The 27,772-nt window shown below is 42.7% G+C and overlaps 2 protein-coding genes across 2 annotated transcripts in view; one reads left to right on the top strand and one right to left on the bottom strand.

The window, feature by feature from the left end:
• RAB3A (RAB3A, member RAS oncogene family) overlaps window positions 1-10,483 on the top strand; it is a 22,713-nt gene extending 12,230 nt beyond the window's left edge. Inside the window, exons 2-5 of the mRNA XM_015809991.1 lie at window positions 2,189-2,416; window positions 3,581-3,699; window positions 7,211-7,335; window positions 9,917-10,483. Coding sequence (XP_015665477.1) covers window positions 2,189-2,416; window positions 3,581-3,699; window positions 7,211-7,335; window positions 9,917-10,107 — 663 coding nt within the window. The 3' untranslated portion in view covers window positions 10,108-10,483. The remainder of the gene's footprint in view (window positions 1-2,188; window positions 2,417-3,580; window positions 3,700-7,210; window positions 7,336-9,916) is intronic.
• Window positions 10,484-20,816: 10,333 nt separating this feature from the next.
• On the bottom strand, window positions 20,817-27,669 carry MPV17L2 (MPV17 mitochondrial inner membrane protein like 2). The gene is made up of 6 exons (XM_015810051.1): window positions 27,475-27,669; window positions 25,958-26,175; window positions 23,169-23,339; window positions 22,845-22,921; window positions 22,637-22,765; window positions 20,817-21,173 (listed from the first exon to the last, which is right to left on the bottom strand). The coding sequence occupies exons 2-6, from the start codon at window positions 26,142-26,144 to the stop codon at window positions 21,102-21,104; spliced, it is 636 nt and encodes a 211-aa protein (XP_015665537.1). The 5' UTR covers window positions 26,145-26,175; window positions 27,475-27,669; the 3' UTR covers window positions 20,817-21,101.
• Window positions 27,670-27,772: the final 103 nt, after the last annotated feature.

Raw genomic sequence — 27,772 nt, 5'->3', positions numbered from 1 at the left:
GGTGATAGGGGTCTGGAGAACAACACGCCTGACTTTGTCTGTTGCTTCGCCTCCGTCAGAACTGGGCATGTGCGGCCAGGCAGGAGGCGTGGCTATCTCAGACTTAGTCTTATTGGGTACAAGGGACTTCAGGAAACCCAATCAAGTGGATTATCCATCATCATGCTGAGAAATGGCGTTCAGGTAAGACCAACGCCCCGTTTAGACCATACTTATATGAGAAATTACTGCTGTCTCTGGTGGAACATGGGCTATAAATGTAATTACTGTTTAGTTGGATATCATGACAGAACCAAGGAAAAATGGTGGAAGTAGCCTTTTTTAAAAACATAAACTCTGAATCTATAAACATCTACAATGCGTTATGAACTAGTTATCTGAACTCATTGGAACTTGGTTCTTGATTCCAAGCAGCCATAATCCATCAGTGAGCTGTGTTGTATGTTGTGCAATAGGCAAAATAATACAAAATTATCAAAGAAAGAAAAGAAAGACTATTTAATAAATCAAATTGCAATGAACTCTTCAGTAAATGAAAAAAAATGAAACCACTTTATTAATAGTTCATAATGGAGAAGATAGTTCTCTGCCTAATTTGTTAGTGTATCCTATTTGTAAACTTCCATAAGGATTATAAAATGTTACACTTTTGATCAATAGTGTCAAATTGTGCCAAAGGGTGGGGGTGGCATTGCAAGCCAACCCCTCTGCTTTAGCTTGAATCATAATACCTCAACTGCCATCATGCAGATTTTGATCCCTGTCCCATATATCAGGGGTTCCCAACCCCCAGTCCATGGACCAGTACCAGGCCACAGCATGCCAGCAACTGGTCCGTACAAAAAAGCAAAGCCCCATCTGCAGGATGCCGGCAGCACACAAACCACGCACCCTCCGGTCTGTGGAAGAACCTCTTTCCACAGAACCGGTCCCTGGTGCCCAAAAGGTTGAGGACCCCTGCCACATATCACTGCAATACTGCATGGGTAGTCTTTGACTTAACAAGCATTCATTCAGCAACCGTTTGAAGTTACACCATTCCTTGAATTGCAACGGTCGCAGCATCCCCACGGTGACATGATCAAAATTCGGTCACTTGGCAATCAGCATGTACTTAGAATGGCTGCAGTGCCCCGGGGCCACGGGATCGCCATTTGCAACCTTCCCAACTGGGGTTTCCAACAAGTTCAATGGAAGAAGCTGGATTCACTTAATGACCACCTGATCCATTTAACAGCTGCAGCGATTTCGCTTAACAACCATGGCAAAAAAAAAAAGGCGTTAAAATCCGGCACAACTCACTTAACAAGCTCATTGCTTTGCAATGGAAATTCTGGCCCCAATTTTAGTTGTAAGTGGAGGACTGTCTGTAATTCATTTTTAGCTCAGTTTACATTACAATATTAAATATGTTCGAGCGCCTGTATATGTAGAATAACAAGACAAATAAATAACATTGTTGAATGGGGATGGTACTTATCAAAAATGCTTTAAGAAAATTAGCAGTGATTTTTCTTTTAAATGTTTTTAAAAGTCTGCGGTGGGCTTAAGTTCAGCCAGATTCCATAAAATAGCTTGGGAAATAACTTGAGGAGATAATAGCCTTAAAGCAGTGGTTCTCAACCTTTTTAATGCCGCGACCCCAACCGGTCGTAAGTCGAGGACTAAACCAGTCGTAAGTCAAGGACTAAACCGGTCGTAAGTCGAGGACTAAACTGGTCATAAGTCGAGGACTACCCAACCGGTCGTAAGTCGAGGACTTCCCCTGCCCGGGAGCGCCGCGCATGCTTGGTTCCGCCCCCTGCACCGGCCGAGGCGTAGCTGGCAAGCGGCAGAGACGGAGCAGGCCGACCACCAGCTGTCCCAGCCCAAGGGAGGTAAGGCACCCGCCGGAAAAGGGGGGGAAAAATGGCGGACAAAAAAAATGGCGGACAGCCTTGCTTGGCGACCCCCATGAAATGGTCGATCGACCCCCAAATGGGGTCCCGGCCCACAGGTTGAGAACCACTGCCTTAAAGGGTCTTGGGGATCTATCATTAATCTTAAAGAATCAGAGGACGTGGTTTTCTGCTGAAGTTCTTTTTCCCGTCTTATTGGGTAAAGGACAGTCAGACACCCCCTCAGTTGCAAATTGGGTGGTGTTTTCTGCCCCATCCTTTTCCTACACCTTCCTCCAACTCTTTCCCAGATGGCTTCTGCAACAGATGCTCGCTATGGCCAAAAGGAGTCCTCAGACCAGAACTTTGACTACATGTTCAAGATCCTGATCATCGGCAATAGCAGCGTTGGGAAGACTTCCTTCCTCTTCCGGTACGCCGATGACTCCTTCACTCCGGCTTTCGTCAGCACCGTTGGCATTGACTTCAAAGTGAAAACCATCTATCGCAATGACAAGCGCATTAAACTGCAAATCTGGGTAAGGAAGCAGGTGGAAGCTGTCTTGCCTTATAGCAGTGTTTCTCAGCTTTAGCAACTTTAAGACATGTGGACTCAACTCCCAGATTCCCCATGCTGCCTGGGGAATTCTGGGCCTTTAGGTCCACATGTTTTAAAGTTGCAAAGGTTGAGAAAAAACTGCCTTGCCAGGATTGCTTGCAAGCTTTACCAGAATAATTTCTTTCTGGCAGAAAATATTGCCAGCAGAAGGATTGGGGTCCCTGGGATGGCTGGGAAAGAGCCTAAAGGGGTCAAAGATCTTGCCAACTGAATTAAACAATATAAATATAATTAGACTAGCACTCTCTTTTTGTCAGAGGAAGTGTCAGCCCTTCCAGATAAAGCAGGCAGGAAATATGATCAAATCTGATGAAATGTGCACTACGAGCAGAGGGGGAGAATTTAACCAACTCATAGCTTCCCCAGAAAGGCACACAAATCAAGAGACCAAGTAGTCCTGAGCTGGATGGGGAGGAGAGAAGAGGTTCAGGGTAACCACATCCTAGAATATCTCTGGATAAAGAGCCATGGTAGCACAGTGGTTAGAATGCAGTATTGCAGGCTCATTCTGCCAACTGCCAGCAGTTCAATTCTCACCACCTCAAGGTTGACTCTGCCTTCCATCCTTCCGAGGTTGGTAAAATGAGGACCCAGATTGTTGGGGACAATAGGCTGACTCTGTAAACCTCTTAGAAAGGGCTGTAAAGCACCATGAAGTGGGATATAAGGCTAAGTGCTATTGCTATTGGTATATTTAATAGTTGAGAAATTTATAGCTTTAGTTTGTCAAGATTCTGTCTATTAGGTGTAAGCAAATAAAGGACTGGATTTAGTTGGCTGTCACTGTCTTGTCATTGGGCTTGGGCTTGACACCAGAGGAGCCAATTCTACTTTATTGTAAGGCTTCATTAATAGAATTTTGCAATACTGTCTCTTTTTACACTGTCTCTTTTTACAGCCTGCTCAATTAGGACAGGTCCTTCCTAAGTTTCTTTCTCTGACTGTCAAGCAAATGTAGGTTCATCCGTCTCCTATCTGATCAGTATCTCTTCCCCTCCATCTCTCAAGATTGTTCCCACATATTCCATAGGTTACTTTTAAATACTATAAAAAGTATTTCAAAGCCATCTTTTGTTTTTCCCAGGATACAGCAGGGCAGGAACGATACCGGACTATCACCACTGCCTATTATCGAGGGGCAATGGGTTTCATTTTGATGTATGACATCACCAATGAAGAATCCTTCAATGCTGTCCAGGATTGGTGAGTCAAAAGTTTTTAGGACTAGCTTTAATTAATTCTGAAACTTATAATAATTTTAATATTCAGATGTTCTCCAAGGATTCTTTTGAACAAAGGCAGCTGGCATTTGAACAACCCATGGATCAAATTAACATCTTCAGTATGTTTACTTATCACATTCTATCTAAGCTCCCCAAAGTTTATTTTTATTTGTTTTATTTGTATGCCACTGTTAATTATTTTTACAAAATAACTCAAGGTGGTGAGCATATCCAACACACTTTCCTTCTCCTATTTTCCCCACAACAACAACTCTGTGAAGTGGGTTAAGCTGAGAGAGAGGGACTGGCCCAGAGTCACCCAGCCAGCTTTCATGGCTAAAGCAGGACTGGAAGTCACAATCTCCTGTTTTCAAACCTGGTGCCTTAACCACTAGACTAAACTGGGTCTCTTTCTGAGTTACTTATATCTTTCTAACAACACCTTGTGGTTACTTTTACTCTTTAGTCTTATTTAATTTAGGTAGGACAGAATAGAAAAGTATAAAATGCCTTAAATGTTCATTGGGAGTCTTTGTTTAGCAACTGCAATTGAGACTAATAATAATAATAGTAGTAGTAGCAGTAATAATAATAATAATAATATAAAAAGTTGGAAAGGACCTTGGAGATCATCTAGTCCAAGGGTGTCAAACTCAATTTCATTGAAGGCCGCATCAGCATTGCGGTTGCCTTCAGGGGGGTGGGTGGGGGTGGCCAGGGTGGGTGGGCTTGGATGGAGTGGGTGTGGCCTACTGGGTGGGTGTGGCCAGTTCTACATCGTTCGCATCAAGGGTGCCTGTGGGGGCCTGGGCAGGAGTGGGATAGATCTGAGGGTCTCTGGCAGAAGGGGGTGGGACCAGGGCAAGTGCCAAGGCATGGTCCACTGGAGGAGCCTCACTGTTCCTCTCAGGCCATGCAGGGTGGGGGGGGCTTATGGAGCTAAGACTGAATGCGTTTCAGCATAGATGGCCACCACAAAATTGTACATTGGCTCCTAGCTGGTCTGGGCCAGGGCCAAGGCAGCGGGGGCCGTTCCCTCACTGTTTCCAGGATGGCTTCGCGGGCCACATGAAACCACTTCGCGGGCCGCATCTGGCCCCCGGGCCTTGTGTTTGACATGTCTGATCTAGTCCAACCCCCTGCTCAGGCAGGAAACCCTATACCATTTCAAACAAATGGCTGTCCAGTCTCTTCTTAAAAACTTCCAGTGCTGGAGCATTCACAGCTTCTGGAGGCAGGTAGTTCCACTGATCAATTATTCTAACTGTCAGGAAATTTCTCCTTAGTTCTAGGTTGCTTCTCTCTTTGATTAACCATGTGAACTGCAACAGTTCAAGTTTACATAAACTTTTTTTTTTTTTGCTTTTATAGTATCAGAAAGCTATGACCCCAAACAGCCAGCTGAGCCCAAATGGTAGGGAAGGTTTCTGACACTCAATTTGCAAGGAAGAGACTGGACATCTATTTGTCTGAAACAGTCTAGGGGCTCCTGCTTGAGTAGAGGGTTGGAGTAGAAGACTTCCAAAGTCCCTTCCAACCCTGATGAGGAGGAGGAAGCCAGCTAAAATGATAAATCTTATAGCCCAGTGGTGGCGAACCTATGGCACGGGTGCCAGAGGCGGCACTCAGAGCCCTCTCTGTGGGCACGCGCACCGTCGCCCCAGTCCTAGGCCTTCAGCTGGGTTTTATAAAACCTTTTCGCTTTAGGCCTCTGCCGCTGTGTGCAAAAAAAAAAAAAAAAGGTTCAATCAATCAGTCAATTTCAACTTCTCGTGGGAAAAAAAAGATCTTGCAAAGTTGGAATTGATTGATTGAACTTTTTAATCCCACCCAGTCTGCTGTTACCACCGAAGCCACGCCCACCCAATGGGCCACGCCCACCCGGCACCCTACGATGCATAAGTGGGTTTTGGGTTGCAGTTTGGGCACTCGGTCTCTAAAAGGTTCGCCATCACTGTTATAGCCCTTTCCCCCCCCACTTCTCTGCTGTTTGGAATGCTTTCCCCATTGCTGGGATAATTAGCAAGAAGACTAATATTTGTATTTACATTTATTGGAGAGGAAGGGGTTACAAGAAAATAAGCAGGCACACACAGTAAAAAGAATGTGCTAGCACTGGCTCTTTGCCTAGCGCGCTGAGTCTCTATGCAGCCAAATGCTTAAGAGGCAAAAACAAATCTTCAGCATGAAATTGATTAGGGCCTTGTCAGTTAAGAGGCAGCATTTGGGAGGCAGTCCAGAGTTCTAATCAATTAATTAAGGTCAGAGAGAGCTGAGCTTGTTAACTTGGGGTATTTTCTAGGGAAATAATGTGCTGCTGAAAAAAGCAGCTCAGGAAGAGATATCTTGTTGACGCAAGCTCTCCTCTCTGTGAGGGGGTAAAAGAAAAAAAACCAGGCACAAGGCGATGCCTATTACCTGACTGTAATGGTGAACAGGTGACTGAGAGATGCTCAAAGGTCATACATTTGAGCATTGGTTACAAAGTTACTTTTTCATCACTGCCGTACCTGCAAATTGAGCCTGCCAAACTGAGCCGTGGTGACGCAGGGATTAGAATGCAGTATTGCAGGCGAACTCTGCCCACAGCCAGGAGTTCAATCCTGATGGGGCTCAAGGTTGATTCAGCCTTCCATCCTTCCAAGGTTGGTAAAATGAGGACCCAGGTTGTTGGGGAAAATAAGCTGACATTTGTAAACCACTCAGAGAGTGCTGTAAAGCACCGTGAAGCAGTATATAGAAGTCTAAGTCAGGGGTGTCAAACTGCCAGCCCATGGGCCGGTTTCATCATACTGAAGCCGCGCTCACCCCATTGCCAGCAGTGCAAAAAGAGTTGCGATACGTTGCAACGCGTCACGCGACGTGGTGAGTTTGACACCCGTGGTCTAAGTGCTGTTGCTACTGCTAGTGCAAATGATTGCTCTCTGAGGCAGTTGCTAAACAAGGACTACCAGTATTTTATTGCATTCCTGTTGATTTGAGCAAGAATTTGAGTAGTGTATCTTCATGATGAATCCCTAGGTCATGGGTAGGCAACCTTGGCTCTTTTATGACTCGTGGACTTCAACTCCCAGAATTCCTGAGCCAGCCATGCTGGCTCAGGAATTCTGGGAGTTGAAGTCCACGAGTCATAAAAGAGCCAAGGTTGCCTACCCCTGCCCTAGGTAGATGATACCTGTATTAGGTCCAACCAACTGACATAAAATTACATGTAGCTTAGTTTTTAGACTTTCCTTGCTTCTTTTGTATCTTATTTTTTGAACAATTGTGCTTGAAGGCTTCTCCAGAATTCTAAAACTTGCACACCCTTTTGTGACATTTTGTTGGATCCCAATAAACATCTTTCCTGCCTATGGACATTTTCTCCCTGGAACAAGCATGCGTGTGATTACTTTTATGAGTACAGCTGAAATACGCTCTTGTTTTTCCTGCCCATTCCCATATTAAGAAGTACTGACTGAATATAACTGAGTTTGTCGCTCCAACTTCAGGTCAACTCAGATTAAAACCTACTCGTGGGATAATGCCCAGGTACTGTTGGTGGGTAACAAGTGTGACATGGAAGATGAGAGGGTTGTGTCATCAGAACGAGGACGTCAGCTTGCTGAGCACTTGGGTAAGTGAGCCACAGTTGGAATGACATATATTTGAGCCATAAAGATGGGTTTGATAAATAATATAGAAGTAGAATTTCAAGTTTTCAGGGTTCAAGGAAAAAATTGCCTCCAGGAAAACAGAGGCTTTATATGGCTAGTGTGGATTAAATAAATTGTGCAAAACAGATTTATATAAGAGATACATTTGCATAATATATGCACAGTGTATAGAAAAAATGTAGGTAGCTAATCTTTTTGGAACCATAGATAGGAAGCTGTTATTAAATGAATTAGATGCAGGTTCAAGATAAAAAAAAATAAGACATTTGTTACAACATCTATCAGTAGTTTCTAAGATTGGTTGCTGAGATGTCTTTAAAAGGAGATTAGATAATTTAACAGAGGAAGTACAGGGAATAAATGGGATATCACCTAAAAGAGATCTTGAAACTTTAGAAATTGTGCTTTCATTATTAGCCGATACTGTTGTTTCAAGACTTGTTTATGGCCGGATCCTTATTAGATATAAAAACTTGATTAACTCACCTTGATGTTCTGGATTTCATAAAATCATATTTATAATAGAAGGGAGATATCTTTTCAGGTACTTAAAGAAAGCCATTACACCTGTCCATTCTCAAGGATAAACATTTCATCGTCCTTCAATTACTCTTCACAGGACTTAATTTCTAGTCTTCTGATCTTCATTTTTTTTCCTGAACCTCTTACAATTTCCCTGAATCCCTTTTAAATATGGTGCCCATATTTTAACAATACTTAAAGTGAGGGAACACTAACAGTTCATGATTGAACATCTACACTATTTGCACTTAGGGTTTTGGCAGCTACATTACACTGCTTGTTCCTACTCAGTTTGCAAGCAACTTCTATTCCAAGGTTTTTTCATAGGTACAACTGCCAAGCCAGCTTTATCTCCCTATTTAATTTTTATTTTCCAGGTGAATAACTTGGCATTAATTTTAATTCTTTTCATTTCAACCCATGATGCTAACATATCAAATTATTTTATTTCGGTCTTCTCTTTATTCTGTCCTTTATTTATTAAATATATATGCCACCCATCTCACTATGTTGTTGTTGCTGTTAATTGCAAAGTCGTGTCCGACCCATTGCGACCTCATGGATAACATTCCTCCAGGTCTTCCTGTCCTCTACCATCTTCTGGAGTCCATTTAAGCTCATGCCTACTGCTTCAGTGACTCCATCCAGCCACCTCCTTCTCTGTTGTCCCCTTCTTCTCTTGCCCTCCATCTTTCCCAGCATTAGGCTCTTCTCCAGTGAGTCCTTCCTTCTCATTAGGTGGCCAAAGTATTTGAGTTTCAATTTCAGGATCTGGCCTTCTAAAGAGCAGTTGGGGTTGATCTCGTCTAGGACTGATCGGTTTGAACGCCTTTTAGTCCAAGGGACTCACAGGAGTCTTCTCCAGCACCATAGTTCAAAGGCCTCAATTCTTTGTCGCTCAGCCTTTCTTATGGTCCAACTTTCACATCCATACATTGCAACTGGGAAAACCATGGCCTTGACTATACGCACTTTTGTTGGCAGGGTGATGTCTCTGCTTTTTAGTATGCTGTCCAGATTTGCCATAGCTTTCCTCCCCAGGAGCAAGCGTTTTTTAATTTCTTGGCTGCAGTCCCCATCTGCGGTGATCTTAGAGCCCAGGAAAATAAAATCTGTCACTACCTCCATTTCTTCCCCATCTATTTGCCAGGAATTGAGAGGGCTGGATGCCATGATTTTGGTTTGCTTAATGTTGAGTTTCAAGACAACTTTTGCACTCTCCTTCTTCACCCGCATCAAGAGGCTCTATAGTTCCTCTTCACTTTCTGCCATTAGAGTGGTATCATCTGCATATCTTAGGTTGTTGATATTTCTCCCTGCAATCTTAATTCCAACTTTTGATTCATCTAGCCCTGCCTTTCTCATGATGTGCTGTGCATATAAGTTAAGTAGGCAGGGCGACAGTATACAGCCTTGCTGGACTCCTTTCCCAATTTTGAACCAATCAGTGGTTCCGTGTCCAGTTCTCACTGTTGCTTCTACTTAATTTTCCTAGTCATTTGTGTCATTTGCAAATTAGATAACTATTTTTTCTGCCCCTTCATGCTAATCATGAATTAAAGATGATGAGTACAAAGCTTAGGATTGAAGCTTGGTTGTCTTATTAGACAGATCTCTCTGGTTCAATAAATTTATAAGATCTCTCCAATGTGATTTTGAGTCAACTGCATATTCAGCTTGCTCTTAACAAGCTTGCTAATGAGAACATTATGAGGTATTTTCTCAATGCTTTGCTGAAATCGAGATATATTATATCTACATCATTCACACAGTCTACTAAGAGAGTTACTAAGTTTATAAAAAGGGTAAGGCTCATTAGGCAAAACTTGTTCTTAATAAAATACACACTGACCTCTGGTAAACCACTTCATTGTTTGCAAGAGGCTAATGGAATTGTTTTTTTACCCCCCTGGAAATAAATCGGTCTTTGATTTTCCTCAAGGCCTTCTGACTGTCCTGTGTTTCTCCTTCCTGTTCTTGTACATGCATTTTTGTATTTTGTCTTTTCCCTTCCTCCAGGATTTGAGTTCTTCGAGGCCAGCGCGAAGGACAACATTAACGTGAAGCAAACCTTTGAACGTTTGGTCGATATCATTTGCGAAAAGATGTCTGAGTCACTGGATGCAGCTGATCCAGCTGTGACCGGTGCCAAGCAGGGCCCACAACTGACCGATCAACAGGCTCCCCCGCACCAGGATTGTGCCTGTTAAGAGACTTTGGTGTGGATGCCCTGACTTTTCCTGTCCCACCCACCTTGCCTGCCTCATGTCTTGCAGTAATCAGAGCCCCTAGATTCTTGACAGTTTGTGCTCTCTGTCTTCCCTACCGCCGCCGCCACCACACACCATTTAGCTATCCCATTGCTTATCCTTTTGGGGTAGGTGGTCGAGACTCAAACCCAGAGCTTCTCCACCTCTCTGTGTGGGCCTTTGAATGCTTCAAAAGTTTCTCCCTTTAATCTTTGGGTAGATAGAAGCTCTACCTTCCTGTATGCCCCCTTCCCCGGGGTCAAGAGTTGATCAGCGTGAAAAAGGGGGTGGGGGCAGTGCTAGAACTTTTAACTGTTCTTAGTGGGTTTTATTTATTTATATATTTATAATGTTCCCATTTACACATTTGAACATCCTTCCCCTCCTCCTGCTTCGTAAGCGCCATGATCCCACTGCATTTTCCTGCACTCAGTGTGGACAAAAATAGGCTGAAGCTGATGTCCCAAGATTCAAGGAGATCTGGCTGTGTTTTTATAGGAAGGGAAATATATCTGTCAGAAGCATCTATCTCTTTCTTCCTGACCACTGATCATGGGCTATAGAGAAAAAATAAAATTGTTCAGGCAAACTGAGTTAACTGGAAACCATCCCATTACCAGCTCTGAACTGGGCTAGATTTTGTAATGCTGTGAAGTGAGATTAACCTCAATGCTCCCTCTGGCTTAGCTCCAGTTCACGCCTGCTTCTTGCATGCTGTTTCCTCTACCATGAATGAAAATAATAGGTTTTAAGGTGAATGCCTTTCTTCACAGAATGGCAGGAATTTCCAGCTTAAAACTGTACTTCTTCTCACATTGGATTCTAAGGCATTACGATCACTCTAGGTCTGGTTGAACCTGCTCACTTAGCAAGAAGAGGCTTCCGTGGGTAGATCCTTTTCCATTCAGATAGAAGAGGAGGAAGGCCTTCCTGTATTTAGAAGGTGACCATATTTGGAGAAAGGACAGAGTAGATCCTTTTGCTCAACCAGCAAGGAATTTGTAATGGTGGGATTGCTCTCCTACTTGCAGTCTGCTATGGCCTAGTCTACACCCACACTTTCCAGCTTCTCTCCTTGAGAAAGACAGGGCTAAATTGGAACCAAAGGCTCACTGGCTGGCTGGTTATAGGAAAGAGGTGCCCTTTGGGCTATGTGTAGCAAAGCTCCTCACCTGCCCGGCAACACTGAAGGTGAAAGTAGATTGGAGAAGTTCTGGTGCCATTCAGTTGCCCAGCAGACGTTGGTTCTCCCACTTTCACCTTGCCGAGTGTATATACACCTGCTTGCTCCTCTTCCCGTCTTCCTCGGTGTACAGAAAACGAAAAAGAAAAAAAAAAGCAATCTCTCCAGTTACATGTAAATAGAAGTAGCTGGTGATGTTATGTGTGTATGGACCTTTCATTGCTGTGTTGTGATTTGTGTTGGTGTTTTTAGTTTGTTATTTTTAAAATAAGTCACCCTACCTGATGGGTTTTCACGGAACTATGTATTTATTTAAGAGGAGAAAGGCGGAGAGGCAGCTGGAAAACCCATCTTGGCTGATCTAAAAAACACATGAGAAAGTCAAAGAGTTCTTTGTCATTTTGGAACGGTTTCTCCACTGCCTTCCTTTCCTAAACAGACCTGAGTTTGCAGGGGTTAAGTTGAATCTGATGTTACATTCCCCTCAGTCCAGCATCCTTTTTCCCTAGCATGGACTGGGGCAGGTTGGGGTTGAATTCTGTCAACAGCCACTGTTACCTTACTCCTACCCGTACTCCTATTCCCCCTTCCCCATTGCTATCCTTAATTTATTTTTCATGAAGGCTCTATAAGTTTGTTTTACAAATTCTTGGACACCATCTGCCCTCTCTCTTTCTCTGTCTCTCTCTCTCTCTCTCTCTTTTTGAAGTTTACTTTAATGGAAAAAATATGCTGTACTGTATTTAACAAAACAAAACAAAACCTGTCAGAAGTGTCAAATAAATTCAGTTTCCTAAAATGAGCAAACAAAAATCACTGTACTAAGGAGATATTGTGAAGAAATAAAATGGCTAATCACAAAAGCGTTTGATGTCAGAGTTCCTGTGAAGGAAATACAATATAATTTTTGCCAGAAACAGTGGTAATTAGGGATCAGGGAAAACTATCAAGGATGCAGATAAAAAATACTTTCCCAGTCTAGATCACTCAAAGAGGTACTTACAGTACAGTATACATATTCAGATCCACCAGATTAATTGATAAGGAAATATAATCTTGTGCGGGAGAATAACTGCACAAGATAGCTGGCTCTATCTTCTTGTAGATAGAAAGATTTGGTGCTTACAATTTATTATTGCATTTTGCAGAGGTGCAGAATTGACCTTTTCTGAAGAATCAGTGTTCTGGAACCTCTGGAATAATTTCCATTTATCTTCTGGACCATGTCAGTCTGCCCACCATAGCTGTGGTCCAGCAGATTTCCTAGAACGGGTAGGGAACCTTGGCCCTTTTATGACTTGTGGACTTCAATTCCCAGAATTCCTGAGTCAGTATGGCTAGTTCAGGAATTCTGGGTATTGAAGTCCACAAGTCATAAAAGAGCCAAGGTTGCCCACCCCTGGACTAGTTTAACGAAGAGAAGGAATAGGGATGACATGATAGCAGTTTTCCAGTATTTGAGGGGCTGTCACAGAAAAGAGGGGGTCAGCCTATTTTCCAAAGCACCTGAAGGCATGTCAAGAAGTAACGGATGGAAGTTTAACAAAGAGATCCAACATAGAACTGAGGAGAAACTGAGGACAGTGAGAACAATTAACTGGTGGAATGGTTGGCCTTCAGAAGTTATGGGTCTCCAACACTGGAGGTTTTTGTTTTTCGTCTTTTTGCATGTTGAAGTCCACAAGTCATAAAAGAGCCAAGGTTCCCCACCCCTGTCCTAGAAGTTAGTTTTAATCAGAATGGTAAGCTTTGCATAGATCAACATTATAGTTACAAGTAGTCCTCCACTTAACAACCACAACTGAGCCCAAAATTTCTTTTGTTAAGTGAGACATTTGTTGAGTTTTGCCCCATTTTAGACATTTCTTGCCACAGCTGTTAAATGAATCACTGCAGTTAAGTTAGTAACCTGGTTGTTAAGTGATAAAGTCATAAAAAGTGATCCTGGGACACAGCAGCCGTCATAAATATGAACCAGTTGCCAAGTGTCTGAATTTTGATCACATGACCATGGGGACACTGCCAAGGTTGTAACTGAAAAATGGTCATAAAACATTTTTTCAGTGCTGTTGTAACTTTGAACAGTCACTAAATGAACTGTTGCAAGTCAAGAACTACCTGTATATCCTATCATCTTTCTCAGGCAAAACAAATCACCCAGCTTATTTTCAACAATACTATAGATATATTGGGTTGAGGGTGGAGCTCAAGACCATCTGCTGAGCACTGTGGCTAAGTGAGAACTTGAGCCTAAGTCCCCTCTCTTCAAATTTAGCATTTTAATCACTGAAATATAACAACAACAACAACAACAATAATAGTTGGAAGGGACCTTGGAGGTCTTCTAGTCCAACCCCCTGCTCAGGCAGGAAACCCTTTCAGACAAATGGTTGTCCAGTCCCTTCATAAAAACTTCCAGTGCTGGAGCATTCACAGCTTCTGGAGGCAAGTGGTTCCACTGATTAATTGTTCTAACTGTCAGGAAGTTTCTCCTTAATTCTAGGTTGCTTCTCTCCTTGATTAGTTTCCATCCGTTGCTTCTTGTCCTGCCTTCAGGAGCTTTGGATAAAAGTTTGACTCCCTCTTCTTTGTGGCAACCCCTGAGATATTGGAACACTGCTATCATGTCAACCCTAATCCTTCTCTTCATTAAACTAGACATACCCAATTCCAGCAGCCGTTCTTTATATGTTTTAGCCTCCAGTCCCCTAATCATCTTTGTTGCTCTTCTCTGTACTCTTTCTAGAGTCTCAACAACTTTTTTACATCATAGTGACAAATGCTGGATGCAGTATTCCAAGTGTGGCCTTACCAAGGCATTGTAAAGTGGCATTAACACTTCACGTGATCTTGATTCTATCCCTCTGTTAATGCAGCCTAGCACTGTGTTGGCTTTTTTGGCAGCTGCAGCACATTGCTGGCTCATATTTAATGATTGTCCACTAGGACTGCAAGATCCTTCTCACAGTTGCTACTATTGAGCAAGGTACCACCTATACTGTACCTGTGCATTTGGTTATTTTTACTTTACTTTTTTCACCATTGAATTTCATTTTATTAGATAGTGTCCAATGTTCAAGTCTGTCAAGATCCTTCTGTATCTTCCTAAGTTCCTAAGAGGAGGGACACAAAAGGGATTTCTAAAGTTAGGAATAGTATGAATAGTATAGTGGTTAAAGGCATCAGCTAAACCAGGGGTGTGCAACCTTGACAACTTTAAGACTTGTGGACTTCAGCTCCCAGAATTCCTCAGCCAGCAATTCCTCAGCCAGCTTCTGGGAGCTGAAGTCCACAAGCCTTAAAGTTGTCAAGGTTGCAGACCCCTGAGCTAGACACTGGGAGACTGACTTTTAGTCCCACCTTAGGCACCAAGCCATTTGGATGATTTTGGGCCAGCCACTCTCTCTCAGCCCTACCAAGAAAACTGCAGGGACTAGTCCAGGCAGTCACCAGGAGTCAACAATGACTTGGCACAAAATAAAATAATGAAGAAGTTGCCCAGTGGAAAGTCATCAGTCCTTCATACAATGTATAATTAGTTTATGGAACTCTCATTTGCAAGCTGATGCAACAATATTTTCAACCACTTCACTGTTAGTCTGGGTTGTCTAACAGTGACTGTGTAAACTAATTTTGGCCAGAGGAAGCTGACAGAGGGACCAACACCAGCTTCCTAGAGGCATCTGTTAATAATTAGCTGAATACACTCTTGATACAACCCTGTTCTTACAAACTCAGAACTGCCTTTCAAAGGTGTCATGGAGACGGTCTCAACCTTTCAAGGTATATCCTATTGTTCTGATCTGACCAGTGAAACTTGCATAGAACATTTTTCCCTAGGCGGATCTCCTTTACTGTATCAGCAAGAGGGGTTGTGATCAACTGAGAAATTATTTTCCAGACCCATTCATTCTATTGGTTACATCAGCCAAGAATGATTTTGTAAGTTATTGTAGAATTGAAAGACTCAAGTTGTAAAGCCAAATCCACAATTATGGTTGTAAATTGTGACAGGGCCTGATTTGACAACCCTATGTGCACTGGTCATTAAGCGAACCCATTGTCCGCTATATGGTGGATTTTTTGCCAGAAACTGGAAATGCCAGCTTCCAGTAAAAATGTTCTAAGTCATGATCACGGGGTACTGGAAATGGCTGTAAATGCAAGCCAGTTGCTGAGCACCCAAAATGCAGTCACATGTGTGTCAGATGTCAGAACTTCGAATCTGGATCTTAAGTAGCTTTTTCAGGGTCTTTCAGAACTTCAATCACAAAGGGACTAGTCATAAGTTGAGGACTATTTAGATAGAGCAGCAATTCCTCTATTTTTTTTCCATATATCAAACATGTCAAACTCACGACGTCATGCGACATATTGGGACTTTTTCCCCATTGCCGGCAATGGGGTGGGTGCAGTTTCGGCGTAACGCATCTGGCCCGCAGGCCGGCAGTTTGACATGCCTGCCATATATCAATCCTTTTAAAATATATTTTCAATTTTATTAATATCCTGCCTGCCTATTTACATTAAATGCTTCTCGTGACTAAAGCAAATAAACCCAAAGGAGCTTTTTCAAAAGGCAATTTAACTTGGTTGTTGGTTTTTTTTACTTGAAGATGTTTTGCTTCTCAGCCAAGAAGCTTCTGTTCAGTCGGAACTGAAGAAGCTTCTTAGATGAGAAGCGAAACGTCTTCAAGACAAAAAGAAAAAACAACAAAGTCCAGCTGCCTTTTGAAAAAGCACCTTTGGGACAAGAATGATCTCTGGATGACTGAGAATCTTCATAGACATTTAACAACAAATAAATACGAAGATTAACATTAATATAAAAATTAACCACGAAGGGGCTAAGTGGAAGAGATGCATCTTGGGACAACTCAACGTAAGGACTTTGCACCAGCTCAAAATTCTCTGAAGCAATGTTTCCAGGTGGCATTGCCTCATTTTCAGAGCTGAATTTTCATGCAAAACTAATCTCTTCTTTTGCAATGTTGGAGGCTGTGGATACTTCCCCCCCCCTTTGGCAGATATTTTTGTATCTCCCACTACCCAGGATATCAGTAAACCATTCTCTTTCAAGCCGCTTTGGGGTTGGGGTGGCGGAATCTCACAGCCTCGTGTTTGCACGCAAGCTATGGAAGAGAAAAGTGAAAGAGACCATGAGGAAGAAGTAGGAGGAACTGCAGCATTTTATTTTTCTTTTAAATGGAGGAGGAAACCTGTATTTTTCTGTGGGATCTGCAGTTGCTCTTGGACAGATTTCTGATTTATTTTTGCACTTCTAGTTTGCAACCCTTCTTGGATTACTACCTTGTACTTTACAGCAGGGGTCTCCAACCTTGGCAACTTTAAGACGTGTGGACTTCAACTCCCAGAATTCCTCAGCCAGCTTTGAGGAATTCTGGGAGTTGAAGTCCACACGTCTTAAAGTTACCAAGGTTGGGGACCTCTGCTTTACAGGTAGTCTTCAACCTGGTTGTTTATTGACTATTCAAAGTTACCAAGGATCACCCCAAGTCTACTTCCAACCCTGATTCAAACTTCCAATGGCTGCTTCTCTTCCCCCCCTCCATGCTCATTTAATCACATTTTGGGGCGCTTGGTAACTAGCCCACATTTATGGCTTTTGCAGCATTCCACGGTCACATGACCACACTTTACAATCTTTCTTGCCGGAAACTTGTGTTTACTTCCATGTTTTCTGGCAAAAAAACATCCACTGTAGACAGTGGGACTCACTTAACAACCAGTGATCACTTAAGTGCTGCAGAAAAAGTTGTAAAATTGGGCCCAGTCATCTGAGTCACTTAATGACCGGCACAACTTACGACCATAATTCTGGGCTCAGTTATGGTTGTAAGTCAAGGACTACCTGTAGAGGAGAGCTTGGCACAACCTAGTGATGCCATGAACTATACCTCTGTGTGTGTTCATGCTCAGAAACGTTGCCCAATGGGCAGGTCATTGATGAAAATCACAACCAACAATAAATTCCTGGAGGAAAAAAAAATGGCAACTTCACCGTTCTGCCAAAAAACACACACCAAAAAACAGGTTACTGGAAGATGACACTGTTGCCACCCAGAAGGTATCCAAGGAGCTATCCAACAAAGTGAGTTTTAATGTGGAGAAAAGCAAAGTTTTACATTTAGGCAGGAAAAATCAAAGGCACAAGTACAGATTGGGCGAGATCTGGCTCAAAAACAGCAACTGTGAGAGGGATCTTGGAGTCCTAGTGGACGATCACTTGACCATGAGCCAGCAGTGTGCAGCAGCAGCCAAAAAAGCCAATACAATTCTGGGTTGTATAAACAGGCATAGGATCAAGATCATGCGAAGTATTAGTACCGCTTTATACAACCCTAGTAAGACCACACCTGGAATACTGCAGCCAATTTTGGTCACCATATCACAAAAAAGATGTTGAGACCTTGGAAAAAGTTCAGAGAAGAGCAACTAAAATGATCAAAGGCCTGGAGACTAAAACATATGAAGAACAGCTGCAGAATTTGGGTTTGGCTAGTCTAAAGAAAAGAAAAAATAGGAGAGACATGATAGCAGTATTCCAGTATTTGAGGGGCTGCCACCAAGAAGAGGGGGTCATGTTATTCACCAGAGCACCAGAGGGACGGACAAGAAACAATGGTTGGAAACTGATCAAAGAGAAGAAACCTGGAATTAAGGAGAAACTTCCTGACAGTGAGGACAATCAACCAGTGGAACAGCTTACCCCCAGAAATCGTGGGTGCTCCATCACTGGAGATTTATAAGAAGCTAGACAGTCAATGTCTGAGATGGTATAGGTTCTCCTGCTTGAGCAGGGGGCTGAACTAGAAGACCTCCAAGGTCCCTTCCAGCTCTATTCTATTCTAAGCTACTTGGGAAGAGCACAGAAGGCAAATACAATTATTACTGGTGCTTATACCACTGAATATTCAACTGCTGCTAAAATGATGTTCCTCAAGAGCCAGAAATGACTGATTGGTGGAACAAAATGATGGGTAAGTTGAAGGTACTGATTGATTTATGATCTGTGCATGTATCTCCTAGGTTTGGCTGGTTATCAAAGCAAATTGCAGGTTTGTTTCAAACTGCTTTGGAGGAATTGGAGAGTGAAAATAGTGAGAGCTTGAAATTCCCCTGGGTCAGTTCTTCGACAGTTGCCTCAACCAAAAATAATTATTGCAAGTAAGATTGTGACAGATTTTAGTAAGATTTAATGAAAGGAAAGAGACAGGTACAATAATATCAGCAACTGAACAATTTCCGATTTAGAATACATTTATCCCCAAATATATTAGTGTAGAGATTTTCTGTTCATTGATGGAACAGGACCTTGCAGGTGGCTATTTACAAAATCATTTTTAAAATCTTATTAACTTTTTCAGGTGACCTCTAAATACAGATAGTCCTCGACTTACAACCACAATGGAGACCAAAGGTTCCACTGCTAAGCGAGAGTTAAGTGAATTTTGACCCATTTTCTGACTTTTATTGCCACAGTTGTTAAGTGAATAGCTACAGTTGTTAAATTAGTAACACGGTTGTTAAGTGAATCTGGCTTCCCCCATTGACTTTGCTTGTCAGAAGGTCACAAAAGGGGATCACATGAACCCCCCCCAGAACACTGCAAATCTCAAAAATACGAGTCAGTTGCCAAGTTGTCTGAGTTTTGATCACATGACACGGGGATGCTGCAGTGGTCGTAAATGTGAAAAACATCCAAACTCACTTTTTTCAATGGTGTTGTAACTTCGAACAGTCACTAAATGAATGGATGTAAGGTGAGGACTACCTGTATAGCAGATGAGATACAACAAAACTGCAGAGAACTGTTGCCAAATCCAGCTGGCCAACAAGCAATTGCAACTGATACGTTTAGCATGATTGTGGGGATGCATCTTTTACCACTGATTTCTCTGGACAGTCTCCTGGGGATCACACACAACCTGTAGACCTGCTGGAAGGAATGCAGAATCATCCAGCCCGGTCTAAATCACAATACTGTAACAGTATTTCTTATTGACCCATAGCACAACGATCTCTTCTGTATTCAGTTTATTCTCTCTCATCCAGTCCACTACTGGCTAGGGCTGGCCATCTTCAAATGTACCAATGGAAGAGAATATTTGTAGTTCAAGGTTGAACTGCAGAGTCCTTGCTGCTCTTTGAGCTTGGTTTTCTTGCAGACATTTCATTACCAAACTAGATAACATCATCAGTGCACTGATGAAAACTGCCAAGCTCAGAGAGCACCAAGGACCCTGCAATCTTCAAGGGTCCATGCTATTTCTCTGAGGTTGAGTGGCAAGATACAGAGAACTAGGTATCATCGGCATATTTATCCCAAAGGTGCTTTTTCCAAAAGGCAACTGGACTTTCTTCGGGGGGGGGTGTTCTTTGAAAACATTTCACTTCTCATCCAAGAAGCTACTTCAGTTCTTGGATGAGAAGCAAAACATTTCAAAGAAAAAGAAAAAAACCAAGAAAGTCCAGTTGCCTTTTGGAAAATGCACTTTTGGGACAACCATGACCTGGATGATTGAGAATCTCCATAGATATCATCATATTTACGGCAACTCTAAAGTTCCACATAATCACTCCTGGTAGCTTGATCTGCCTATGCAGCAAATATGGTACATAAGATCTAGAATAACTTCAATAAAAGGCTGGATATATTGTAAGCAAACATTCCCCTGATGTGTTCCTCAAATCCACTGAAGGAAAAAATAAGGAATTAGAAAACTCCCCTGCTTTAGAGTCATTAGGTCACTCACTCCGTTTTTTTTTTATTCTACCTTCTGTAGCACTGCTTGTCAGCATAACAATAAGGACATAAGCTTGTTCCCCATATTTGAACTTTCAACACAATCGTGGGATGAAGTTACTCTGAAGCTTGTTTGTTATTTTTTAGATATATTCATTAAATTTATAGACTTATAGCCCAAATCCACCCCCTCTCACAGCATGTTCTGTAAAGGATGCTCTAGATTTACAGGTACCAAGATGAATTTCCCTTTTCCCCCCATTTTTACTTCTCCCTTTCATAGCTTGTCCGACTCTCCTGTTATCTAAATAGTTACTATTTTCAAAACAGGTGCATTCATACTCCAAAGAATGAACTGAGTTGCTAATTCAAACCATCCAAAGTCAATCAACAGTTCTCAAATATGGCCACACCTCTATGGCAGTGTTTCTCAACCTTGGCAACTTGAAGATGGGTGGACTTCAGCTCCCAGAATTCCCCAGCCAGCCATGGAATACACCTTCCCTGGAAATACACTCGATGTCTTCCTTTTTGGCTTTTAGGAAGCTCTGGAAAACTTTCCTTATTCCTTTCAGGCTTAGTGGAGAAGGAGGAGGTGGTCATATTTTCTTTGTCCATAATTATTTTTGTTGACACACAACTGATTTTAAGATCATTATTGAGATTCTTGCACACCATCCAAAATCATGAGGTTGAGGCGATACAAAATTAATAAATAAATAAGGAAAATTTATACTTTGGTACTTTTAAAGGGATAGCACTTCTGCTAGATGCTGGTCGCTGCTTCAACGCACACCAGGCTATCAGAGGAAAAGTGCTCTGAGCTTTCAGTCTTGTTCTTTTTACAGAGTTTTTGGCAAGGAAAATCAGAACTGCTTGCAGAAAACAGAATCATTCAGGCACCATTTCCTACATAGAAGAATGTAGTGTTTTGTTTTTGTTTTTTCAAAACAAGATGCCGGATTTCTTCAAGTTTTAAAAGAGTAGTTTGGTTATTCACACGTTTCATCCAGTAGTTTGGATCTCAGAAGCGCAAGGTTTAGAGTCTTCATCCTGGCTGAGCGTTGGCTTTTTATTCTAAACAGAACAAAAAAAAGTGAGCATACATTTAGCTTTATAAACTTGAAGTTTTTGATTTCTGAAATTCAATCTATGAATAAGTCTTTTACAGAAAACTACTGAATAGTGCAGGAATCCTTACCAGGGAACAGGTTCACACCAGCCACTTAGTTAAATCTTACTTTGTTGAATAAATAATTACTGGTTAAAAATAATATCCCCATGTTCACGTGATCAAAATTTGGGCAGATGGCAAATGTTCTTCCCAGCCGGTTTCCAACAAGCAAACTCAACGGAGGGGAAGCCAAATTCTCTTAATGACCTCATCATTTTACTTAACAACTGCAGTGATTTGCTTAACAGCCATGGCAAAAATGGGCGTGACTCACTGAACAACTGCTTTAGCAATGGAAATTCTGGTCCCAATTGTGGTAAGTCAAAGGACTACCTGTATTTGTGCTTACACAACATTCTAAGCCAGTGGTTCTCAACCTTTTTAATGCCGCAAACCCCCAACCGGTCGTAAGTCGAGGACTAAACCGGTCGTAAGTCGAGGACTACCCAACCGGTCGTAAGTCGAGGACTTTCCCTGCCCGGGAGCACCGCGCATGTGTGGTTCCGCCCCCTGTGCCGGCCGAGGCGTAGCTGGCAAGCGGCAGAGACGGAGCAGGCCGACCACCAGCTGGCCCAGCCCAAGGGAGGTAAGGCACCCGCCGGAAAAGGGGAAAAAAATGGCAGACAGCCTTGCTTGGCAACCCCCGTGAAATGGTCAATCAACCCCAAATGGGGTCGCGACCCATAGGTTGAGAACCGCTGTTCTAAGCGAAACAAAACATGCCACTAAAATGGGGATGGAGATGCTGAGGAACATGTTATGTTTTCAGAGATTATCAGAGGAAGACCAATTGTGCCCAGTTAACAGGTCACCCCAACATAACCAGTGATACCTATTCCTTTTGAGGATGTTGCTTAATAGTAGAACAGAGGAATTGAACACAGAGAGGCTCAGATTCACTTGTTAGCAGCCATGGTTAAAAAAAGGCTAGGAAAAAGGGCTTACTCAACACAACTTTACTTTCCAGAATTACAGGTAGTCCTTGACTTATGGCCACAATTGAGCCCAAAATTTCTGTTGCTAAGTGAGACATTTGTTAAGTGAATTTTGCCCCATTTTACAACCTTTCTTGCCTCAGTTGTTAAGTGAATCACTGCAGTTGTTAAGTTAGTAACGGTTAACTGAATCTGGATTCCCCCATTGACTTTGCTTTTCACAAGGTCACAAAACGATCACATGAGCCCAGGATAGCGCAACCGTCATAAATATGAGTCAGTTACTATGTGTCTGAATTTTGATCACATGGCCATGGGGATGCTGCAACGGTCATAAGTCACTCTTTTTCAGTGCCATTGTAACTTTGAACTGTCACTAAACAAACTGTTGTAAGTTGAGGATGCCAATTATTTTAGTGAGCCCTACTCACACGAAATTTAAGGTATGATAGGTAAGTGTCCCATCCTAGAGTGATGACATTCATGTAAATCACTCGATACTTGGGTGGCAGGAACAGAAAATTGATCAGCTGTGTTGGTGGCCACACACACCAGTCCATCTGCAAATGAAAAAAACTAAGTTAGTTACTCCATCCACAAACTCTGGGTCAGAAAGTAGGGAACAAAAACTAAGTCTACCTTGTAGAATTCCCAAAAGTTCTCCTCCAGTTCATGCCAGCTTTGCTCCAGAGTCTGTCCTTCCAAAGATCCAATCCCTGCAGATAATAACAAGGCAGATGGAAATGTGAGGGATGTTCTTTGGCAACAGGGAACTAAAGGAACTGTATGTTATTCAGAGGAAGCCAAGCACAGAAGGGACAACAGAAATGCCACACCCTCTACTTCTGCTACCCCCACACAAGATCTGTAGCAAAAGCCCATATATTTTCCCATCTATGATCCATTCATTTTTGCCCTCCATAGAATAGAAACTGTCCCGCAGTTTTATGGATTTAGTCTTACCTATGAAATACCAAACTCCAAAGACTGGAGAGGCAACGATCTGATCAATGAGAACTTTTTTCAGGACGGTCCTGATGCCGCTGAAGCCAGCAGCAGGCAAGGCCCTGTCTAGCCACAGGTACCAGTAGTGCAGCATTGGACCCATAGTGCAGCCGATGGTGAACATTCGTGCTGAAGGAGGAAATTTGCTCCATTAGCAAAACACAAAGGAACCATCATCAAATAACTAAATAACAAAAATCCATGATGCATAAATAAGAGAAAATACAAAAAAAAAATCTACTACAAAATATAGGTAATCCTTGACTTATAATCATTCATTTAGTGATCGTTCAAAGTTATAACAGCACTGAAAAAAGTGACTTATACTGGTTTTCACACTTATCACCATTGCAGTATCCTCATGGTCAAGATCAAAATTTGGGCGCTTGGCAAGTAATATATATTTATGACATTTGCACTGTCCCAGGGTTACGTGATCACCATTTATGACCTTCTCAGCCAGTTTCTGACAAGCAAACACATTGTGGGAAGCCAGCTTCGCTTAATGACCACATGATTCACTTAGCAACTGCTATGATTCTCTTCACAATGATAGCAAAAAAGGTTGTAAAATGGGATGCGACTTACTTAACAATGATCTTGCTTAGCAATGGAAATGTTGGGCTTAATTGTCGTAAGCCGAGGACTACCATTAGAGACACAAATTTACAAATTTACCATATATCTAACGAATTGCCATGTTATAGTGTACAGCGATTTACTATAAAACCTTTAAAGCTATTTACTATAAAACTATATAAATTTTAAACCATCTAAATTTGAATTGCGAATCTGCCTCTGATGTTTAATTATTTTAACTCTGTGTTTCCCCTCCCCCCCAATGTAGCTAACTGAAGAGGCCTTATTATTCCACAACTCATTTATTATGTTATCTATTGGGCGATTATAATTTTAGCAGCTAAAATTAAGTAAATAATAAGTTCCTTACAGGACTGCTTGAGATTCAGACCTGTAAATAAACGAAAACAGCCTAATTTGAAAAGCATTAAATTCTTTATTTAGTAATGATACTTAAATTTTACACCAAAAGAATACAGCTTTATCTCATGCCCATCCCAATTGGGAGATCAGCCAATTACAGTTTCAACAATAAAACATCCACGGTACAAATAATTTTACATCACAGTAATTGCTGTATGGATAAAATAATAAAACAATCAATCAAAAAGTGATAAAAACAGAAGATTGCATCTAAAAGGCCATCTTAAACAAATTCTCCCCACTTGCATCTGCCCATCCCATCTAATTCAGCAGAAGAGATATATTATAGGTCCTATATTAGTGGTGGCGAACCTATGGCATGGGTGCCAGAGGCGGCACTCGGAGCCCTCTCTGTGGGCACACGTGCCGTTGCCCCAGCCTTGCCTTCCCCCGCGACCGCCTCCTCTCCAGCAGCCCCCCTGAAGGATAGTCGCCCCTGAGTGTGGCCCACGCGGAGCAGCGGAGCCAAGGACATGGCAGCCAGGCACCATAGACAAGACTCTGCCCTCACACCCCATCATGCACAGTTGATGCTGCAGGGCACAGGCAGAGGGCGTGACCGCCATAGCATTGCTGGGCTGTCTGGGCGATCTGTGGCGGGCCCTGGAGGCAGTGAGTTGCCCTGCGGGTAGGTGGGGTGGGGGATGGGGGGCAGAACGGGCGGGGCAGGGGGTGGAGCAGGGCAGGGGCAGTTTTGAGGCACTCGGTCTCTAAAAGGTTCGCCATCACTGTCCTATATATTAAGGAATGCCATTTGGTGGGACCCAGGAGGAGAGCCTTTTCTGCCATGGCACCCAGCCTTTGGAGCAACATCCCCCCCCCCATGGAGGCTAGACTGGCTCCAATCCTACTTGCCTTTTGAAGGGCTCCGAAGACATGGTTTTGTACTTGGGGAGCCAATTGTGGTGTGAAGCCTGCTAGATGGTTGACTTGTACTTTCCCGCTATTTATGTTTCTTTAACTCTTTTTTTAATTTGTTCTCATTTGTATTCTTTTTATTGTTTGTGAGGGCTGCTTTTAATTATGTGAGCTACCCAGACTCATAAATGTAAGACAAGTGGCAACACAAATGGAATAAAAACTCCCTTTTTACCTTAATTGAATCAATAAATAAAAATGTCCTGAGACCCAGCAAGGTAGGCATTCAGCAGAATTCAGGGGCCAGGAAGTTCCATATCAGTCCTGCTACTACAGAAAAACATTTCAAGCCTTCAGCCTCCTAATTTCCTGGAAATGGGGACTAGTAATAGATTTTTCTGGAGAGCTCTTCATTCAAACAGATTGAGTGGAGATTTCCTAGAGCAGTGGTGGCGAACCTATGGCACGGGTGCCAGAGGCGGCACTCAGAGCCCTCTCTGTGGGCACGCGCAGCATCGCCCCAGTCCTAGGCCTTCAGATGGGTTTTATAAAACCTTTTCGCTTTAGGCCTCCGCCGCCGTGTACAAAAAAAAAAAAGATTCAATCAATCAATTTCAACTTCTCGTGGGGAAAAAAAAAGATCTTTCAAAGTTGGAATTGATTGATTGAACTTTTTAGTCCCACCCAGTCTGCCATTACCACCATGGCCACGCCCAGCCAATGGGCCACACCCACCCGGCACCCAAAGATGCATAAGTGGGTTTTGGGTTGCAGTTTGGGCACTCGGTCTCTAAAAGGTTCGCCATCATTGTCCTAGAGATATCTCAAGGTCAAGCCATGAAACATTTTAAAGGTTAAAGCCAGCAGTTAACATGACATAAACTGACCTGTCCGTGCACGATCCCATTTTTGTTTAGAGTCCTTCTTTATCTCCCAGGATTGGCGAAATGCGTCTCCTGTCGCTAGAAGCCCCCCACAGCTGACTGTATTGGTGACCAGCAGGAGGCGGCCTCTGAAGAGAGGCTTCCAATAGACAGAAAGTCCAGAGAAAATTCGTCTGCCATGAGCAAGCATGGCTGCTCTCCAAGAATGAGGTGAAAGGGAACTGTAGAAGGAAAACAAAATGAAAAGCATGCTTCTGAGGGCCAAGCACATTTCTGTCTGTTACCCATTCACTCCACACTTTAAGTAATTCTATGCATTTTCCCTGAATTAAATCCCCCGAAGGATTTGTTTTGAATAAAAGGATTAAGAGTAGGGCTCCCTGAAGACTGATTTCCTTCTAAGTGCCAAAGGCACTAAGTAGTCCTCATTGAGCGATTGTTCACAGTTACAGCAGTGAAGAAAAAGTAACTTGATGACCAGTCTTCACATTTACGAACGACCCTGACAGGTTTGTAAAGCAAAGGAACGTTTAAGTAAGATCATATGCACAGTTGTGATTTGACTCGGCGCTTGAGTTGTCAGTCCCAATTGTGGTTGCTAAACAAGGACTACCTGTATGCTGTTGACACCTGTAGACAATTTAGGTAAAACCAATACATAGAGTTTTCCCTCTGGGGAGTGCTAGGTGAAGCAACATCTCCTGAGCCCCCACTTGCTGTACAGCAAAGAAAGGATTCATCCCATGCTTTCCAATCTCCACTCCTACTTTTCAAATTGAGCTATGCTGTTGCAATTTAATCTTGTTACAATGTATAGACCTTCCTGGACACTGTTTCAGATTTTGGAGCACTTGTTACATCATTACAGGAGATTATAAATTCCAATAGACCAAAGTTTCTGAAGGTGTAGACCTAGGACCTCTAAGGATCCCCAAGGTCCTCTCAAGGTCCTTAAAATCAAAATTATTTGCCAACTATGTTGAAAAATTACATTATTAAAATCTCATCAAAGAATAGCGAAGCAGTCAGGACAGCCAATGCATCAGTTTAAAATTTTAATATATTTTATTATTTGTTTACTGCCCATCTCTCCCCGATATGACAAATACCAATAAATAGAAACAAAAGCTCTTTTGGGATTCTCTTTAATTTTTAAAAGGGGCCCTGGGAGAAATAAGTTTAAAAAACACTGCAGTAGACAATAACGGGGAAGGTACCCCGGTTTTGTGAATAAGACCCTCATTGTATATTTTGGGACACAAGCACCCGGGTGCACTCTGCTCATGCCCAAAGGGACAACTTTTTCCACTGAGCGAGAGGAAACATGCACCTATGAAGAAGAACCTGCCCGTGGCCAGCGACAACCCCTCTCCACCTTTCTGGAACTAATACGGACTTTGCCCAAACGTCCCGAGACTGAGCCCGGGCACCATGCAGCTCCTCACCAAAGGGAGAGAAGATTAGGGAGATCTTGATTGAACCCTTGTCCCAATAGGTTAGGCTTTGTTGGGGCTACTCACCAATCTCAGTCGAGCGTTGCGCTTTTTGCAACGGCGGAAGAGCCAAGGACGAAACCGGCCGGCATGAAGCAACAGCGAGTCACATGTACGAGCTTACCAGTCTATTACAGCTACTAGAGCGGAAGTAGGTTCGATCCCCACTGGTGGGGGCTACAGGGACTCACAGAATGGGTTTAATAATTAAAACGGCTAAGCCAGTCCCGCTATTTGCCTTGGGAAATAAATGGAAAAGTTAATAAAAACAGAACAGTGCTCTGCGCATGCGTCAAGTCTGGCCGCCGACCGAAAACCTGAGTGA

This window comes from Protobothrops mucrosquamatus, unplaced genomic scaffold (assembly GCF_001527695.2).
Source record: "Protobothrops mucrosquamatus isolate PMUCROS unplaced genomic scaffold, P.Mucros_1.0 scaffold6, whole genome shotgun sequence".
NCBI classification, from domain to species: Eukaryota; Metazoa; Chordata; class Lepidosauria; order Squamata; family Viperidae; genus Protobothrops; species Protobothrops mucrosquamatus.
The sequence above is the reverse complement of the archived record's forward strand: the minus strand, read 5'-3'. Positions and strand labels throughout refer to the sequence as shown.